Source organism: Lithobates pipiens, unplaced genomic scaffold, assembly GCF_037356315.1.
Source record: "Lithobates pipiens isolate NorthernLeopardFrog02 unplaced genomic scaffold, aLitPip1_a1.2 Scaffold_22, whole genome shotgun sequence".
NCBI lineage: Eukaryota > Metazoa > Chordata > Amphibia > Anura > Ranidae > Lithobates > Lithobates pipiens.
In genome coordinates, this window is record NW_027507784.1 from 105,171,016 (window position 1) to 105,190,468 (window position 19,453).

Sequence of the window (19,453 nt, forward strand, 5' to 3'; positions counted from 1 at the left end):
TTATGAAGCAGGGTCTATGTGGTTTGTTGACTGTAGTAACCCAGGTACTGCACTATTGGAGGCTGTTCTTTTCTATTTTGTTGCCTATGACCTGCGTGGAACCATCTTGGAGAGGGAAGAAGGGCCCAGAAGGAAAGTCTCATTCTTACTCCTGAAACACAGGCAGAAATAAGTGCCTTATCTATAGCAGATAGGGTGTTTATAATATTTAGGACTGTCCAGAGGCACTGCTGTATTTTTTTTCTGCCTAGTGTCCTTCTCCTGTAGGTGGGGCTATAAACTCTAGGGTCAAAAATAGCAGAGCTGTGTCCATCAATGAACATAAGAGAAAATTAACTTATTTAACAAATAATCGAAAACAATATTCCCTTACATAACCCCAGATGTATGGCCAATAGCCATTAACAGCCTGGTATACACCAGTAGAATCCTTCCTCTGCACTGTTAACCAGCAAGCTTGTAAGACAGAACACTCCAGCTCCAGGCGTCTTTTAATCCCTTCTGTGGCTCTGAGCAATGTCCCTTTGTTAGACTGAATCATAGCTTGCTCCCACATGTCACATAGTAGGTTGCCACGATGACATGTTTTAGGGGCTTATCCTCCCTTTCTCAGTTGTACTAGCGCCCATAAGAGTTATAAGTGACTGCCTAAAGCACAGAGACATAAAAAAAAAAAAACACAGAGTGTAGAAGTTTTTTGTTCATTTGTATGGCCAGCTCAGTAAGCCTAACATCTTCTGTATTTCCTTCTGGTATACGCTCATGGTCACTTCAGCAACCATGAACTTAATACAGAAAGATTAAGGACTTCCTGTGTACCTTAATAGATAAGAAAAACTTGCATTTTGTATTTTTTTTAAAACCTGACCTCTTTAAAATGTTCTTAAAACTTCTGTGGTAAGGTGTGCTTGAAATACTCCTTGAACTCATAAATATTCTAATTACATCCTTCTTCTTGTGACCCATCTCAACATATTAATCTTCTGTCCTTATACAGAGAGAGTAAAAAAAAGAACACAAGCCAGACTGTATCCTAAAACCTAGGTTTAATAAATTAATAGGTGCATGCCTGATGAAAAACACATTTAAAAAAATAAAATGCAACAGCAGCTGCTGTCACCATGCCAAAGTGTCAGTAAACATTATAAAAACTCACGTTCTTGATTTCAGAAAAAAATGCAAATTATGCAACAAAAAATGGACAACACTAACAAACAAAAAAAAATTTCAAAAGGAAAAATAAAGTGTGCAATACAAACGTTATGAGGGATAAGAACCGTTTCACAAAAATCATTATCCTAATCGGATTATGCAGAACATAAAAGGCAGAATCACAATAATCTCACTCCAGGAGGAAAAACATGCTGATTTACAGTCACGACCCGTTTAGCTAGAAGAAATCTCCGACAAAAACGGAGACATACATGCAGTCATTTACAAGTCTGGTTACACTGTAAACACTCAGCAGTAATGGCACAGAATGGACATCACTGCTTTTACAATATAATTGATTGCCACAAAAAAAACAATATAAAAACTTATTCTGGTCTGTGTACATAAAAAGCAATGGTAAAATGATACCCTTAGCTTCAGCACAGTGGAGGCAGTCATTTTGTTGGCTGGATTATTATGCGCATGACAAAGAAATTTACACGACTACTACTTGGGCTGGCCATAGACCACAAAATTGTGTTTTCCTTCCACCATGGGTGAAAGGAAAGAAAACTTGCTTGAGATTTGCTCCATTCCCCCATCAACACAGTCAGTGCAAGGGGGAAACCCTCCCGCAGTACTATTGTGTTCTGCGGTGGGGAGTCTTCCATTCCCCCGGCAAATATTGAAAAAAATAAAATAAAAAAAAAATCAGACTGGCTAGTTGTACTGAAATGGATCGATGGATTTACTTCAGTACAACCATGGATAGAACAGGCTTGTGTACATGGGCTATAGAGGTAAAAGCAACAAACTTGGACCCTACAAGAGTAAATGCATTTATGAATAACACGCTGCATTGCAAGCAAGCCCAAAAAGACATTTAAACTTGCTAAAATGCTGCTTCTTTTCATTTTACATTCAAGCAGCCCAGGCATCCCAAACCCTGGTGCTCACTGGTCAGGAGACTTGCACCAGTTATGGTCGATAGCTAGGCTTTGGCCCTTTGTCTCACTATTGACCATCAAGGTTATCCATCACATTGATGGGTTGATAGAAAGGTCAAGGAATCAAGGCCACGCTGTCAACCAGTAGAGCTGGTCTATAAAAGCATACCAGAGCACCCTGAGATTTGGGGCTCCAATGGTGCTCACTAGTAACATTTTAAAGTGGTTCTAAAGGCTCAAATCAATCACAGCCATTGCGCAAATGAGGAGAAAGAGGGGGCGGGCTGAGTCACAGCTGTATGTGTAAATGGACACACAGAGCCGTGGCTCAGGAGCGAGCCTGTTTGGGTGGCACCATTGCAAGCTGCTTGTTCTAGGGGCATTTGACAGGAGGGGGGTTAAGCATGCCGGTGAAGGACCCGGTGAGGATCGCAGCTGCTCTATGACATGTTTGTCATAAAAAAAAAAAGTCTTTAATATCACTTTAAGTACTATGTAGGGTAACACTAAAGTGAAGTGCAGGGCTGTTGGGGGTGCCTGTTGGTAAACAGCAATGATTTGGCAGGTTGCACTTGATCATCGGTTGTTACCTACAACTAAAGTTTGACTTTAACAACTAATTTTGATGGCAGCACCTCAACTGAAACGCCAACCTAAACTGCCTGATTTAATTCAACGCACATTTCAACCCGTGCTCAAGACCCTTTTAAAACGCTTTCTAAATTCAGATCTTAAATACCCATGTGCACAAACCTTTACCCTAATTGGAAGCTGTCCCATGGAAGCTGTCCGTGGAAAAAAAAAAATTATATATATTTTTTAAGATTAGGAGTATGTAAAGTGCCCAAGTTCTGAGGTCTTGCTACTTTAAAGTGGCTTGGTGTTTTTCTTGCATGACAGTACCATGGATCTTACAACTTCAATACAGGGCACAGATTTTCTTCGACATATGCTCCGTTGCAGCACTTACCCAACAAGCATGGATCCTATTACATTTTGGAAACTGTAAGAGTAAGTGTTAGGTTTTAAATGTCATGCTTTCAGTCGGTTATGTCAGTGCCCGACATTGACCATAATGGAGGTATTTTGTACCTCATCCATGAATTGATCATACTGTATCAATGATAGAAAGGGCTCACTTACACAAGCAGTAAACTATACCAAAGTGCTGCAACTCACTAGCTATGCACGTTCAAAAACCTTTGTTAATCTCTCTGATAAAGCATGCAGTTTTTCACATGCACCGCAACTGAATTGCAACCGTATACAAGAAAAATGGACAGAAGTGTATCCTTGACCCACCAAAGTCCAAATGAGAATCAAATTGTGCATATCTGACTGCACCAATTATTAGGAAAATGAATGCAGACTGCCAACTATGCTGGCAGACATCAGAATCCTGGGCGATAGATATACAGGTCTCCTGTCCCATGTCAGTGAGCCCTTTTTTAACCAATCCCAATTTTATTGGGGAAAACTTGTCATGGATCAGCAGTTTTTCCAGATAGGCAAATATAACATTGAACACCATCTTCCACCAACAAGCAAGTATACCCAGACACAGAGACGTTGTCCATAGCAAATAATAATTATCTTTTCCATGTAATACATTTTTAAAAAGGGAACCTAACTGTTCTACTGTGTTTATGAAAATGTATGGAAATCCCAAATACAGCCTTCTCTATAAAACCAAGTATGATAACCAACTTCGCTGATCAAATCAGACTCCAAAAATACAGGAACACTATTTTAGGGAGCTGAAACGCATGCTGTAAGCACAGATTAGAAAGTGAAAGAGAAGCTGTTTGGCTGCCATAGGCGAAGCAGACTTTCATTCTTTAAATGCTTCCAGTTACAAGGGGCAGTGCGTGTCAAACTATTTCTCTGTCTCAGACATTGAATCAGTCACAAAATGGTTGCCCCTTCAACAGCTAGGCACGATTCAAATAAGGGAGTTGGCCAGAAAAGTTTGCTCATCTTTGCAGCAAAACAATCCTTCATATTCCGGAATACAGTTCATGTTTTTTTCTTATTCAAAATAAAATGTCCTCATTTTTGATTAACATTTCCACCACCAGTCTCTGATAACGAATGTCATTTAGTGCTGCCATGGCATCTAGCTCTGGTGCCCGCATGAGAGTTGGTCCAAACACTATGCCAAGGTTTTCTGCGTTCATTAAATTGTCCTTCTCGTGAAGAGTTACCCTGCAGGGAATACAAAATTACATCTCATTATACTTGCTGTGCATCTAAATGAAGGGTTATCTGTAGGACATTGAAGGCAAACCAGAACATGCAAATAACCCCCCTTGTGCCCCCCAAAGCAGTGTGTACTTTTCAGTTTTAGTTTATCGCAGGCTGTGACATTATTCAATGGGAAGGTCCTATTATGTGTTGCTAGGACACTGCCTCATTTTTGTCTAAGTTATGGCCAAAGGACTTGTGAGCACAGGAAGCAGAGGCTGTCTGACAGCAAGAGACAGAGAGCTTGTTTTGTATGATGAGTTTGTGTTAATTAGACATGTCAGGCTGGAATGCAAGAGTGCCGCTACTACTTAGAGCCTATATTTTGTAACAAATAATTTTCGGCCTTGAATGCCATAGTTACCAAAGTGCTATTGCTGTAGCTTTCAACAACAACTTCTCTGGAGAAAGAATGCAGGTGCAAGTCTAAGGAATGATTTGGGGCGAGTTTTATTTCCTCTAAATTTAGATAATAAACCAGTACATCCACAGGTTGAATAAAGCAGACCATAAGTCAAAAAACAAACAAGGTCTGCTCCCATGGGCTGGCCCACAACATAGTCAAAATACAACAGCTTTGCAAACAAAATCTTTCATAGTGAAGAGAAATATAAAATAATAAGCTCCCAAACTATGTTATATAACAAAAAAAATGACCCAAATCGTTTGTCAAGTGATTTTCAGCTGAATGGGATCTTTTACCTACTCCGTGTTTTTAGAACTAATGAATGCCAGTAATTCAGCATAATACAGGTTTTCCTGTAAGGTACAGGTCTCTTGATCTATGAATTTGAGCATGCACCAACTAAAGCATTTCTAGCAAGTTAAAATGCTGAATTGCAGTAAAGTTTTCAAAACTGAGAGTTAATTCTGTAGGCAAACAGTATAACTGAATTATACCGTATAACTAAATGAACACTGAAAAGCAGCCATTTATCATGAAATTACTAGACATAGGCGAAAAAAAAAAACTGTACAATATTGTGTGAAAGAAATAACACACACTAGTGGTGTCCTATGGTCTTCCTTTTATACTAAAAATATTTTATTCTTTTTACTTATATTTTATAACCTTCAAAAAAACAAGTATAACAAACATGTAACCAGTTACAATTGAAGTGAAGCTGTATGTGACTGTAAGGAAGGTCTCTTGCACACGGAAGTAAAAAAATGCAGAGTATTTAATGATCTGAAATTGGATGAATTGTTGTCTATGGGACATTGCACACAGCTGAGTAAAGATCAGTAATACAGCATGGAGTACAGCGCAGTAAAACAAAAATGGAAAATTCTTCATTTGAGTGCAGTAATTTACTCGCATACGCGTGTTTACTCATCTATAAGCATGTTTACATGAGTATGAGTATATTACAATACTGGTAATGAAGAAGAATTTTACTCGTCTATAGGCTTACACACCTTTACTCGCCTATACGCAACATTACTCAGGTCTTTACACACAATTTTTGACGCCTTGCACATGGACATCACAAGTTCCTGCATAAACATCATTGAATTATGAAGCCCATGTGCAAGGTGGCTTGGTAGATTTGGGGATAGAAACCTGTATGCCTACATTTCTAATATGAACAGTATTTACACCTAGGATTGCTGGTGTGACATGGTCCTGATGCTGGCAATATGCCAGCATTTGGATCACTAAGAGGTCACTCACCTACTCCCATGGCATTGCTCCCGCTTTAGCCAAACAAGCAGGGTGCCTCTCTGAACCTGGTCCCTTTTTGGGAAGCAAATTCTCCAGTGCTTTAGCAAGCGAGTAAGCCACAGAAGTAGGAAAGTGATGGCCCTTGTTGCAACCTAAAAAACGGATCACAACCAAATTCCTAACTAAACCTTGAACCAAACAAATACTCAACCTTAACCTACCCCCTAACAGTAACCCGAAACCTCTAGGGGCTTTTAAATTGATAATGTCATTATAATACAAACATCAATAAAATAAAAAAATGAAATGATATAAAAAAAATATCCTTCAGTACCCAAGTGCCAAATTATCAGTGCCCAAAACCTACATCAAATTAACATTTTTGTATTTTTAGTTGTTAACTGTTTACAAACTTGGTATCCCTTATTACAACAAAGTGCATAACAGTGGAGTTTATTCATGCCAGAAATGATTTTTTGGCTGGGATGTACATAGACTGAAGTAAATTTCTTTATTTGCTAATCATCAAAACACTTTCAGTCCTGGGAATTGAACCACCAAGGTAAGCTGGGCTTGTGTAAGAAATGTATTTGTAGATGTGTAGTGTAAAATAGGTAATTTTATTTCAATAATTGCATTGGCTAATTCTGTTATCTTGTCTGTAGCACATCCTCTGGAGTGGGTCTGCTATAAACGATAAAGAAAAGGGATTATGGTGGATGTATCATGTAGCACAGTGTGACCAATTGGCATCTAATGTTTGAAGAGACTGGGGAGCCTGGCAGTGAGAAAACCAGCTTCACTGCCAGTGGGCATGGCATCTCTTACTGCCGTGGAAGAAGAACTGGAAAGAGCTCAACAATAGCTTTTCTTTTAAAGTAGAATGTCAAATTGACTGTAGAATTCAAAGCTTTTTGAGTGATTTACCTTTTCAGATGGGCCATGAGATATCGCAGTGATTCACAGTGTGCAGGAGGTAGCAGCTTCAAAGCTTCGTGAAGAGCTTCTAACTGTGTGTCAGGGTCCACGGCCTCTAGATGAATGAAGAAAGACTTTCATTAACTCATTCAGAACCTGGAGGAAATTTTTTTTTGATCGGGACACAGTAGAGTAAAATCTTAACAAGAGCTTTTGATTCTACCACAAGCCATCCAGGAGTTCAGTTTTTCCATTTTCACCATCAAAAGATAAACTTGAAGGAGCCTGTCACAAAACGCATCAAATGCAGCAATGGTAGACTGGCTGCTACTGCAGCAATGATATCAAAACCACCAGGACCCTGTAAGCATGCAGTTTATATATTTTCCCCAGATTTTTGTGGTTTATTAACCACTTCACATCATCACTTAAAATGTCTTGGACTTGAAGTGGTAAAAACAGGCTGCAGCGATGAGATTGTTGTTTTTTTTCAGCTGGCAAACAGCAATTTAGTAAAAGTTATCCGAATAGCTCTACAGCTACTTGAGCGCACTTTTACAGTAACCTGCAAAATGTTTTTAAAGCATCACCTATGAAAAGTTTTATGTACAGTCGTTTTTCACCATTCCTTGACAGCTTGCAATTTTTAGTTTTTACATATTTGGTATCTATTTACTCAACACAAACCCACCTTTTACATTTTACCCAAAATTGGGTACTGGGTTTTGTGCAATAAAAATTTGTTTTAGTATACTTTATCCTGAAAATATGAATTTGATAAACAGCTTTACAAATACTGTGCAACAAACAATTTAAACTGCCCCCATTTATTCTCCAGGGCCTCTGCTTTCAGAAAATATAGAACGATTGGGTGTTCCAATCAATGTTCTAATAAAAAATTCTGTATTATTATTATAGAGGTTTTATATAGTGCCAATAGTTTTCACAGCGCTTTACAACATGAGGGCAGACATTACAGTTACATTACAAATTGGTACAAGAGGAATAAGAGGGCCCTGCTTGTTAGAGCTTACAATCTAAAAAGGAAGGGTCAATTGATACAAAAGGTAATAGCTGTGGGGGGATGAGCTGATGGAGGAAGTAAAACAATGTGTATTAGAAGCAGGATAGGCTTCTTTGAAGAGAAGGGTTTTCAGGGATCATCTAAAGATGGTTTTCAGGGATCGCCTAAACATGGATAGATTAGGGGACAGTCGGACAGATTGGGGTAGGGAGTTCCAAAGGATGGGAGAAGCTCGGGAGAAATCCTGGAGGCGAGCATGGGAGGAGGTGACAAGGGAGCTAAAGAGCAGGAGGTCTTGGGATGATCGAAGAGAGCGGCTTGGTTGGTATTTTGGGACTAGCTGGGGGCAGAGTTATGGATAGCTTTGTAAATTATTGTTAGTACTTTGAATTTTATTCGCTGGGTGAGTGGAAGCCAGTGAAGGGATTGGCAGAGAGGAGTGGAGGACACTGAATGGTTGGTAAGGTGGATGAGTCTTGCAGCGGCATTCATTATGGACTGAGGGGGGGATAGTCTATGTAAAGGTAATCCAATGAAGAGGGCGTTGCAGTAGTCGAGGTGAGAGATGACCAGGGAGTGTATTGAAAGGATATGTAAAAAAAATAAATGCACATTTTTTTGGCAGGTGAAAAAAAATGTGCATTTATTATTATTTTTACTAGGAGCCTACAAATATTGCAATTGCAATCAGCAGATCGTGGGTGCAATGCAGGACTCCTGCAGACTGTCTGAGTAAACTGTCTGCTCATACCTTATAAGGGCAGGTAGTTACATGCCACAGGAAGAAACTGTGCCTTGGTAGTTAATTGAGAACTACAGACCAACAGCCGCAAAGCATGTTGGGTACTTGTAGTTCTTCCCTCTGTGAATGAAAGACTCAGCCAGATGGGCAGAGTCCCGCATGGCCACATTTTTTTAAAAAGGGAGAAGATCCTTGGCCTGCTGTCACTAGAGGCGGCAGGTCGGGGAGCAATAGCAGCAGTGGGAACATGTTACACCCTAAAAACAGGTGAAACGTAACATTTTCTCAAAGGTGAACTTATCCTTTAACATGTGTTTGAAAACTTAAACTCCCCCAGACATGGAGTTCAGGTTGAAGCATTCATTAAAGTATTCAACTAGTCAGGGATATACTGGGTCGGTGGGCTCTAAAACACAAAGGGAAACATATAGTTCTCTTTGCAAATTTATTTATGATAATCATCAACTAACACGAATGGAAAGCAATGACATCCTGATAAAGTGCAAGGCATAGAGAAGAAGCAGCACTGCCTGCATATATCACTCCACCGGCTAAGACTCCTCCAGCCCGCACAACACAAAGAAGCCTCCGATGACGTCAACACTGATGAAACACATTGGGCGGAGTGTAGCAATCACTGTGGGAGGATGGTGCACTGTGTTGGGGCTGGATGAGGTGAAAGATTAGCCATTGACTTTTCAGAGTATGACACGCATGCAGCAGTGCTTCTCTATGCCTTGTAATTTAGAAGGAAGAGAACTAAAGGTTTCCCTATTTTTGAACATACAAGCCAGGTATATGCCAGACTGATGGGATTGAATAATGAATACTTAAACCCGACCCCGGATTTAAAGGAATACACGCTTAAGACCTTGTAATGAGGGTCAAACACCAAAGGTGAGAGAGTGGCCAAGGGGATGGAGAAGGTTTCACATTATCACTTTATGTATAAGTGTTTCTTCTTCGACTTCTTTTCAGTTTTAGATTGATCACGAAGCATTAAAATTTTTACCGATTATTGTAATTTCGTCACCATATGTCACTAAATCACAGGAGTGGTTGCGTTTCACATTTATTACCACTTGTATAATGTAATATATACATTTTTGGAGAGTCGTAAGCTTGCCATACATTATACAATTCTCTTATTTAACTTCCTTTAGATTTACCCTCAACTATTTAGTGCAAGGGCCTGTCTAATTGCATACAAAAGTTGAAATTTTTTACCTGATATTTAGATGGTTTTGGTAAAATCTAAAAGAAAATTGTACAAGAGAACTGAATAATGTATGTCAGCCTTATACTACTGAGATACTGTATTTCTGAGTGCAGCATTTATCATGCTGCATTAGAAGGAAATTTCTGTGACAGACCTAGTGTCTCTAAAAATGCCAATAAATAGGTTTTAAATGAGGCCACTGTTGAACGCAGTGCCTTTACTTACTTGCCGACTCGAGGAACTTGGGATATGCATCATATGTAATCAGTGGGATTGGAAGTTCCCTGAAGTACAGTTTCAGTGCACCAGTTATAATGTTAATGTCTTCATAGGCATTTACAGATATGTCAGCTTTCTCACCATCTAAAACAGAAAAGCAGTTATCATTTACTATTGCGAGACCACCTTAAATCAAGTTTAACTGTGCAAGTAATTCAACGGAGAGATAACGTGACCTTTTTGCAACAGTAGACTAATTTACAGACACCCCGTAAAAGGTTATGTTTACCCCTTTCATTGCCAGGGATGTACGTCATATGTACCTGACAGTGGGGAGTTTTTTTTTTGCAAAAAATAAAAATTTTAAGTTACACCCAAGCACATAAAATCCCACCCACATACCAATGTAAATGCACTTGTAGGGTGCCCAAGCACAAAAACAATTGCAATACAGCTGTTACATGTTGACGCATATGTTGAAGGGAGAGCAATAATTTTAGCACCAGAGCTCCTAAGTAACACTAAATTGATGACCTGTAAGGGTTTTAAATGGTCGCCTATGGAAAACATGGGGTACTGAGGTTTGTCACCATTTCACAGACACACACAATTTAAAAGGTTTGACATGGTGGGTATCTACTCGGCACAACCTCAGATACTTTATTGTGTTTGTGGGCCCTAAAATTACCTTTTACTGTATTTTTACAGAAATTTTGCATTTCCGAAACCTTCACGTTACATAAAAAATTGGAACCACCACCTATTTCATTCTCTATGGCATCTGTTTTCAGAAATTATGTAGTATTTTTGGGGGAGTTATTCAATATTCAGGTTCCTGGATACCGTGGTTCCTCCAGCTGCTGCATCACTACAGGACAAAGTAGTGATTGAGACTGGCAGGAGAAACCAAAGCGCAAGGTATCTAGCACCCCCAAAAGTTTTGGATACCCAGGCCACTTAAATATCTACAAGAGACTGCAGATTGACTTACCACCTGCTGGAAATGAAAGTACTACATTGTTTTAGAGGGCATCTGTGAATTTTTTTTACTATGACGACAGAGTTGCTTTAGAGCTGTTCTGTCAAATATCATAAGTGCAATTATGTATTTGTTTAGCATAGTTTGTCATGATATTGATTCCCCGTTGCTAAATGGCTATAAGTATGGTAGGTAGAATAATCTGCACCAAGGTAAACAAAGCTGAACTGAAAATGCAGCAACAGCATATAAAGTATACAAAGGTAACCAACAGAACAATCTCTACCTGAGTCGACTCGTTAAGCTACCATTAACAAGCATTAGCACCACTACAGCTCAGAACGGTCTGTGGCCCGTGTGCAGGTTGCAGGATAACTTTAGACTGGTTTGACTGCAGCTGATCATCCCTCAGGAGGAGATCAACCTAGGCCAATAATACAAGCATACCAGTCCTTCTACAAACAACAGAACTGATACCACTATGGACAAAAATTCACAATGAACACGATATGACTACACAGACACATACATTTTTAAAAATGTCATTTATAATCTACCTCGGTCAAAGGCCATTTTGGCATCTTCAATGAGATCAGTGAAACCTGATATTCTATACAGTCCTTCGGAATTCAAGCCTGTCATTGAAAAGATACAGAAATCCGTAGTTTAAAAACAAGAAATAAAACATTTTTTTTTGCTTTAATGTGTTCGTGCAAAGTACAGACTTGTATTAAATGTACTCTAACATTCCTTCAGTGGTTTTTAAATAAGACATTATCTAAATCAAAATATGTACTGTATTGTACATCTAAAAGGCAAAAACTCAGGGCACCTGGAAGGAATGATAACCCAGGGCCTGGTCACTCTACGCTACCCCACAGAGATAGAATTCCATAAGATCTCACCTCTGGACTCTATCTCACGAATACACATGTCCACCACCATCGGCCTCTTCGTGTTGTGTGCTTTAACTAACGTGGTGAGGTCACAGCTGTAAACTTTCTTGACATGTTTCAAGTCCGGCTTGCAGTCATTAGGAACCATCTTAGAACACTGTTTGTGAACATTTAAACCACAATCTAGAACATAAATACAAATATACTGTAAGGAAAAACAATTTGAACCATAAAAACATTAAAAGTTAAAAACATATTTAGGAAAAAAATAAACTATTTTTTTTCAAGTTCACAAAAAGCAAGCTTTATTAGTCCATTTGTACATCACATCATAAAAAAAAATTATATTAAGATATATATTACCTACCTGATCTAATGAGCAATTTAAAAAGAACATTCCTGATACCAGATGGCAGCTTAGATAAAATGTACTGGAAGTAATAACTGTGGAACTAGTGAAAGTAATCTCTACAATTGTTCTTAAAGAGGAACTGCAGTCTGCTCAAATAATTTGGATTTTAAACATCTTTGCCATTCTGAAGTTTTCCTCCAACCACTTTGCATATTATTTTATATATACTGCGAGTCTGTGCTTGTCAAATATACTGCAGAAATCTCCCTCCATTGAGTTAGGCTGCATCCATTTTAACTGTGGGCGGCTGAAGCTGCTGCCTGTTCACTTCCTAGGATGTACACAGAGGCACACCTCCAGCTCTGCAGATCTCATTGGCCCTCATATGACCCCCCCCCCCCCTCTTCTGGCAAGAGCTGTGCATAATGTCATAAGCCTAGGCTTTTTACAAGACAAGAAACAGGAAGTGGGCTGTATAAGGTCTTTACTGGCAGAAAAAAAAGTTTTACTATCCAAAGATAAAACAACAAGGGCAGAAGATTTAATAGATGGGAAGTTGAAAAAAATGACTGAAGGTCCACTTTAATGTCAGTCTGTCAACAGGACAGATTTCTAGGAAAACGACAATGCATTAAGCAGTATGTACTGTGTGAACGACCTTAAAAATACAAAGATTATGCTTTACACATCACAGTTCCCCAATTTGTCCTCAAAACCTGTCAGAGGCATTGGGTTGAAGCTATCAGTCTTACAAATCTCATATATGCTGCTGGGAAGTGCATGAGTTCTTCAACATCCTGAACACCACAAGGTGCCTGTCCTGGAGTTTTCATTTAGCCTGTAAGTGTGACAAAGATCACTTCAAAGGCTTCTCGCAGAGTATTTTGTTTGATGACAGATACACTCCAGTGTGGACAAACATTGTCATTAGAATTCTACACAATTAAAGTGGAAATTCTCTCTCCCAATCAACATTGATTATTTTTAATCGTCATGCTGCTAGCATTAGTAAAGAGATACAAAAAAGTAGATCATAATAACTTGTTTTAAACTTTTTTTTTTTACATTTCTTCAGTTACTTCCTAGTTTCTTGCCTAGGCAAATTATGTCATACATCCCAGGATTTTCCAGGAGGGGTTTTCTCAGTTAAGCACATGCTCCTGCATGCATGCCTGAGCTAAGGGCAGATGGATTACATGAAGTAAATGCTACATAAATCATCTGCCCTTACTCAAGATGGTCACAGCCAAAAATGCTAGGGGGTTGTTTTTCGAAGTGATTTTTTCAACAAAATACAGCATGGAGACATGGGTGGGTGGGCGAGGTGGGCTTTAAATATTTAAAATTAATTAAGCAGTGTGTTTGGTTTGTAAAGCGCAGATTCAGTGAAGATCCACTTTAAGGAATGTGCCTTGTAAGCATCATTCATTTATTTTTCTTATGTTGAGTTACAGAGTTAAATGAAAAAGCCCATCTACCTGAATAAAGTATATTAAGTGTGATGACTAGTTGTGTGCCCAATACATGCATATTGAAAAGGTAGGTGTACTGTGTACAGAGAGGTTTTTATTGCCGGTATACAGCTAACCTTTCATGGAACAATTCTTTTCCTGCCAAACAGCTTGCTTAAAAATGAAAGGCAATCACAGCTATTCACGCTGAAAGTTTGCAATAGAAAATGTGCATTTAGTCTGAATTTAACAATGCCAAAGTGTACAAAATGACAGCTTTATAACATTCAGGTACAATGGCAATTTGGAGGCTTCAAGTGATTTGGATTCTGGTCGTGAGCCATATTCTGAAGTGGCACGCCCTAGTCAGGAGGAACATAGAGCCAAACATAGAAGGTTGTCACAGTGCTAAGAACTGAAAGATGACAACACGTAATCATGAACACTTAACATTTCATACAAGACTAAACTAGATACACTGCCTGAACACACTACATTTTCCATGACATAAGTGATGAGAGGACCTGCATTACTAGGAATGTCAAAATTACCTTGTCTGCAATTTTTGTTTTGGAAAACCAATTATTTTTGGGGGAAAAAAAAAAGTTTCCAATGTTACTATGCAACTTTCAGTCCTGACCTCCAAAATACAGAAAAAAAAACAGCATCTGGGAGGCAACTGTGTAATGTGCAAATTCAATATTCAACAAAATACGTATGTATTAAATGCCATAGAAATGGAGGCCAATGGCAACAAGCAGCCAAACTTTGCAACAAAGTTTAACACAAAATAGTTACACAGAGGTAGGAAAAAAAAAACTACCATCAGGAACTAGCCATTTGCAATTAATTTGACTGTATCTCATCATATTGCTGGAGAGGCTCAAGAAAAGCAAAGTTCTGGGCACCTAGCTTAAGGGCTCCTGTACAAGGGAGTAATAACGAGATGTATGCAGGATCTTGCTGGCAGGCAAGTTTCTGCATAAAGTGTGCTCAAAAATGATCTGTACTGCTAAACGTTTACACATCTATGTCCATATGCTGCTGCCTACACTTTGTTTAGGTTTACATCTCCTCAGGATCTGAATAAGCCATTCACTAGGCAGTGCAGAATGACCTCAGCCTTTAGTCATTCTGGTTAAATGAAGGCTAAATGAATTCCAAGGCCATTTGGAACCTGCAACGCTGCCTAGTGAATGGCTTGTTCAGGGCCAGCAGAGAGAAATTGTAGGCAGTCGCATTGAATGACTTATGCCTTTAGCCATTCAGAATGACTGAATACATAAGCAGTAGGCAGTGGACTTTAAGCCATCACCACCGTTTACATGCCTACTGCACAAATAAGACCGCAAACGCATCATTTCTTACTTTAGGTTTATGCAGCTCAATACTACAGGGCAATACTGACCACAATGGGCCCATAGTCTACATGTGCATGAACCCCTAAAAGGTAAGGTACCGCAAGGTGAATGCATAATTCTCAAATTTACTTAAATGAGTTGCCTATCTAATAGCAAGGTACAAAAAGCAATGAACTGCAGTTAACCTTGGCAATCAAAAGAGAAGTATGGCTAAAGGTTTTTTTTGTTGTTCATATTTCTTTTGTGGGTCCCAGCAATACATGTACTTTTGTACTCCTTTGACCTAGAGCCAGCTTATAGCTGATGAAGCAAAGCCATGTCAGGCTCAGGAAGGATCCTACGTATATGGTCAAAATCCACCCATCTGCCTGAATGACAAGCTAGCTCTGCCTATCACTGTGCGGCTTAGAGCCTTACCCAGCCACGCCCATCTCCTCCCTAGCCCGCCACTCTAGTGAGTACTAGAGGAGCAGAGAGCGGTGACTGATACTCACAGCTCTCCACTTGAAGCAAACTGAGAAATCAGCGATCATGTGATCTTTCAGTGTTAAAGTCAGCATGGGACAAATGCTACGGCATGGAGGCTTGTTTTTTCAAAAGCCACTTCTTTTTTCAACAGATTTCTGCACCAACTCCTGGATATTCAGAACCAAAAAAAGACCATGGATTGCTTGCTACACTTCACATGTCCAAATGTTAAACAAAGCCTTTAACAGCAAGAAGCATTTACAATGCAGTGTAAAAGGATTTGTATCTTGTCCACTGTAGGCTGTTCGTGTATATAGCGTATTCCAATATGCAGCTGGCAAAAAGGCAATCATGTTTAAGGTGTGTAAGCAATTTATATGCAACATTGAAAATATGACCTACAATGGCATGGACTAAATAAAATGTGAACACATTTTTGTTACATACATGAGTAAACTTAGGAATTCATGATTTCACCTGACATTACTACTGAACCGTTAACGGCAGATGGCTCATTCCCTATACGAACTATGAAAAGGCTCAACATTCATATGCTGGAATAGGATCCAAACATCCAGGTTGCCTCAAGGTCCACAAACTTGACAGATTTGAGGGGAATGCTTCATTAGGCACAGGTTAGCATAGTGTATGGTGTCTTAATTAAAGAGTGTGTGTGCCTAAATGCATTGTTGGGCACAACTGTTGTGTTTGGAGTTCACTGTATTCATTTTTTTTTTATATATTTTTAACACTTCAGCTGATGTTTTATTATTTTTAGATTTGTATACTAGTTAACTATTTATACACAAGCTTACATTTTACATATGAGCATTCAACATAAGATGCATGCTTGACACAGGATTTGCAGAACATGTGGGCTTTTGAAGAGCACAGAATGGATTTCAAACTTTCTCATCTCTGGAAATCTGTACAGATCCAAGAGGAGGAATAGTCACTCCTCTGAGTTGTCAATGCGTGTCTATTGCAAGTTTAACATTTAACGAAGATGCTTTTATTGCTGAGTCTTCATTATGGAGGTTCACCCCATCCATTTGTCATGTTAACCGTTATACCTAAAAATGGAAAAAAAAAACCCCAAATTTTGGGTTGTCCCCAGAACAGTAAGAGAGGAAATCTTCCGGAGACCCTAGTTCTGGTAACAACCAGTAATTCCCTTATTTTTGATGGCTTTCCTCTCACTTTCTGTTTTGGCTATGGGACGGGAAGTGAATGGGAATAGATAGAAAAACTTAACCCTTTCTTACTCAATCCAAAATGAAAAAAAGATCAGCCTAAAAGAGTTGAAACTTAAGGCAGATCATGTCAGCTGAATATTTTACCTATATCACAAATCTTTTGGACCAGGCTGGTGCGGTGGACATAGCATATCTTTATTTCAGCAAAGCATTTGATACAGTTCCACATAACGATCTAATACAAGCTAGGGCTTAACCCTTGGGTGGTTCAGTGGATAATCAGTTGGCTAAAGGATAGAGTGTAGTTATATATCGGGTACATTAGGAACAGAGACCAGTCACTAGTGGTGTACCACAAGGCTCTGTACTAGGATCTGTTCTATTTAATCCATTTTTAAGTGACATCATCATAACTACTTCAGCCCCAGAAGGATTTACCGCCTTCCTGACCAAGCCCTTTTTTGCGATAAAGCACTGCGTCACTTTAACCGACAATTACGCGGTTGTGCTCCATTGTACCCAAACAAAACTGACTTCCTTTTTTCCCCACTAATAGAGCTTTCTTTTGGTGGTATTTGATCACCTCTGCGGTTTTTATTTTTTGTGCTATAAACAATAGCAACAATTTTGAAAAAAAAGCTATATTTTTACTTTTTGCTGTAATAAATATCCCCAAAAAATATATTAAAAAATTATTCCACAGTTTATGCCAATATGTGTTCTACTAATTTTTGGAAGAAAAAAAAAAAATATCGCAATAAGCGTATATTGATTGGTTTGTGCAAAAGTTATCGAGTCTACAAAACGGGGTAGATTTATGGCATTTTTATTATTTTTTTATTAGTAACGGCGGAAAGCTATGATTTTTAACGTGACTGCGACATTGCAGTGGACAGATCGGACACTTGACACTATTTTGGGACCATTGGAATTTATACATCGATCAGTGCTATAAAAATGCACTGATTACTGTCAAATGTCACTGGCAGGGAAGGGGTTAAACACTAGGGAGCGAACAAGGGATTAACCGTGTTTCCTCGGCATGTTCTCACTGTAGGGGGGATGGGCTCATTAGAACAGGACACAGATCACTGCTCCCGATCACTGGGAGCAGTAGATCCTTGTCATGTTGCTAGACAGGACCGGGAAATGCCTTGTTTACATCTCTCCGTTCTGTCTCTCCAAGCCACAATTGCAGGCCACCGGCGGACATAGAATCTGTGGAAATTGCTGTTTAATGTTTCTAAATGTGAAAATGAAAAATAATTCCTTGACAGAATACATTGGGGGTACACTACCAGAGAAATAAAAGATATGGGGGTACTTATTTCAGATGATTGCAAAAATTAGCAAATAGTGTGAACAGGCAGTGGCAAGAGAAAATTGGATGTTTCACTAGAGGGGTCATCAGCAGGAGGTAGGGGGGGTCCTGAATCCCCCATATACCGGTAGAGCTTTAGATTTCATTGTGTCCAATGCTGGGGACCTCACTTACAAGATGATATTAATAAGACTGAACAAGTCCAGAGATGGGCAACAAAAATGGTAAAAGGTCTGGGGAGTAAAACACATCAGAATAGATTTTAATAACTTAAAGGATAAGTGCACCTTTTTGAACATGTTACACCCATATTTAGGGTGTAACTTGTAACATAACATGCCTAGCATCTGCTTGCCTCCAATCTCCCCCTCCCTGTGACAGCCGGCAGGGGATCTTCTACCTGCACTGACTATTACAAAAAAACAGCACAGCCGTGTGGGCTCCGATCACACAGCCACTTCATTTAGAGTTTTGTGAATGAATGAACTACAAGTATCATCATCGACCATGGCTGACGGTTTGTAACTCTGAATGAACTGCAAGGGCACTGATGAGCACTCTCATAGTTCATTGGTTCTTCATATAAATAGGAATAGGGATATAGAAATTCTTTCTATAAATCTAAGGGCCCATTCACACCAGAATAACTGCACATAACTGAGCATTGTTGACTGCACGTTTACATGCATTTGGAGCGTGCTTGACATGCCCTTGACGCGCGCTTGAATGCATTTTGTGCTGCGTTTGTAGTACATCTTTCTACAAGTCTTTGGGCTTGCTTTGCTTAAAGGGGCGCGGTGCGTTTGAAGTGCATTCCCTGCATTAGCGGTGCGGAAAAATGCAGCATGCCCTACTGTTTGTTTTAGGTTGTGCAGAACTGCACGGCAATGATGTTACCTATGCCCATAGGATTACCTTGATTTTGGTCTGTCTATGCAGTTGGGGTGCAGTTCAAAATGCATCCAACTGCAATCGGTGTGAAATGGCCCTCTGCAGACATCCAAACTTTTCTGTCAAGAAAATTCTCTGCCCTGTACAGGATTCTCTAATGTGCAATTATACTGTTCCAAGATCAACAGAGTACATTTCATGAAACCTATGCATGTGTTACAACATGTGGAATCTAAATATAGATAATTCCCTGACGCTTTTTTGTTGTTAATATAGGATATATAGTTCCCCTCTTAGTCAGTCAAACTTGGAACATTTAAGACTGTTCCAGGGCACAGTACATGTGTTGTATGGCTGAACACAAACGCAGATGGTGCACTGACATAAAACTGATTAACATTATCCCT

General features: G+C 39.3%; 1 protein-coding gene across 1 annotated transcript in view; it reads right to left on the reverse strand.

Annotated features, from left to right (window-relative positions):
- Positions 1-1,027: 1,027 nt before the first annotated feature.
- CHN1 (chimerin 1) overlaps positions 1,028-19,453 on the reverse strand; it is a 214,976-nt gene continuing 196,550 nt past the window's right edge. The window contains exons 10-14 of the mRNA XM_077448057.1: positions 12,016-12,189; positions 11,668-11,745; positions 10,138-10,275; positions 6,937-7,042; positions 1,028-4,304 (exon numbers count right to left, since the gene is read on the reverse strand). Coding sequence (XP_077304183.1) covers positions 4,133-4,304; positions 6,937-7,042; positions 10,138-10,275; positions 11,668-11,745; positions 12,016-12,189 — 668 coding nt within the window. The 3' untranslated portion in view covers positions 1,028-4,132. The remainder of the gene's footprint in view (positions 4,305-6,936; positions 7,043-10,137; positions 10,276-11,667; positions 11,746-12,015; positions 12,190-19,453) is intronic.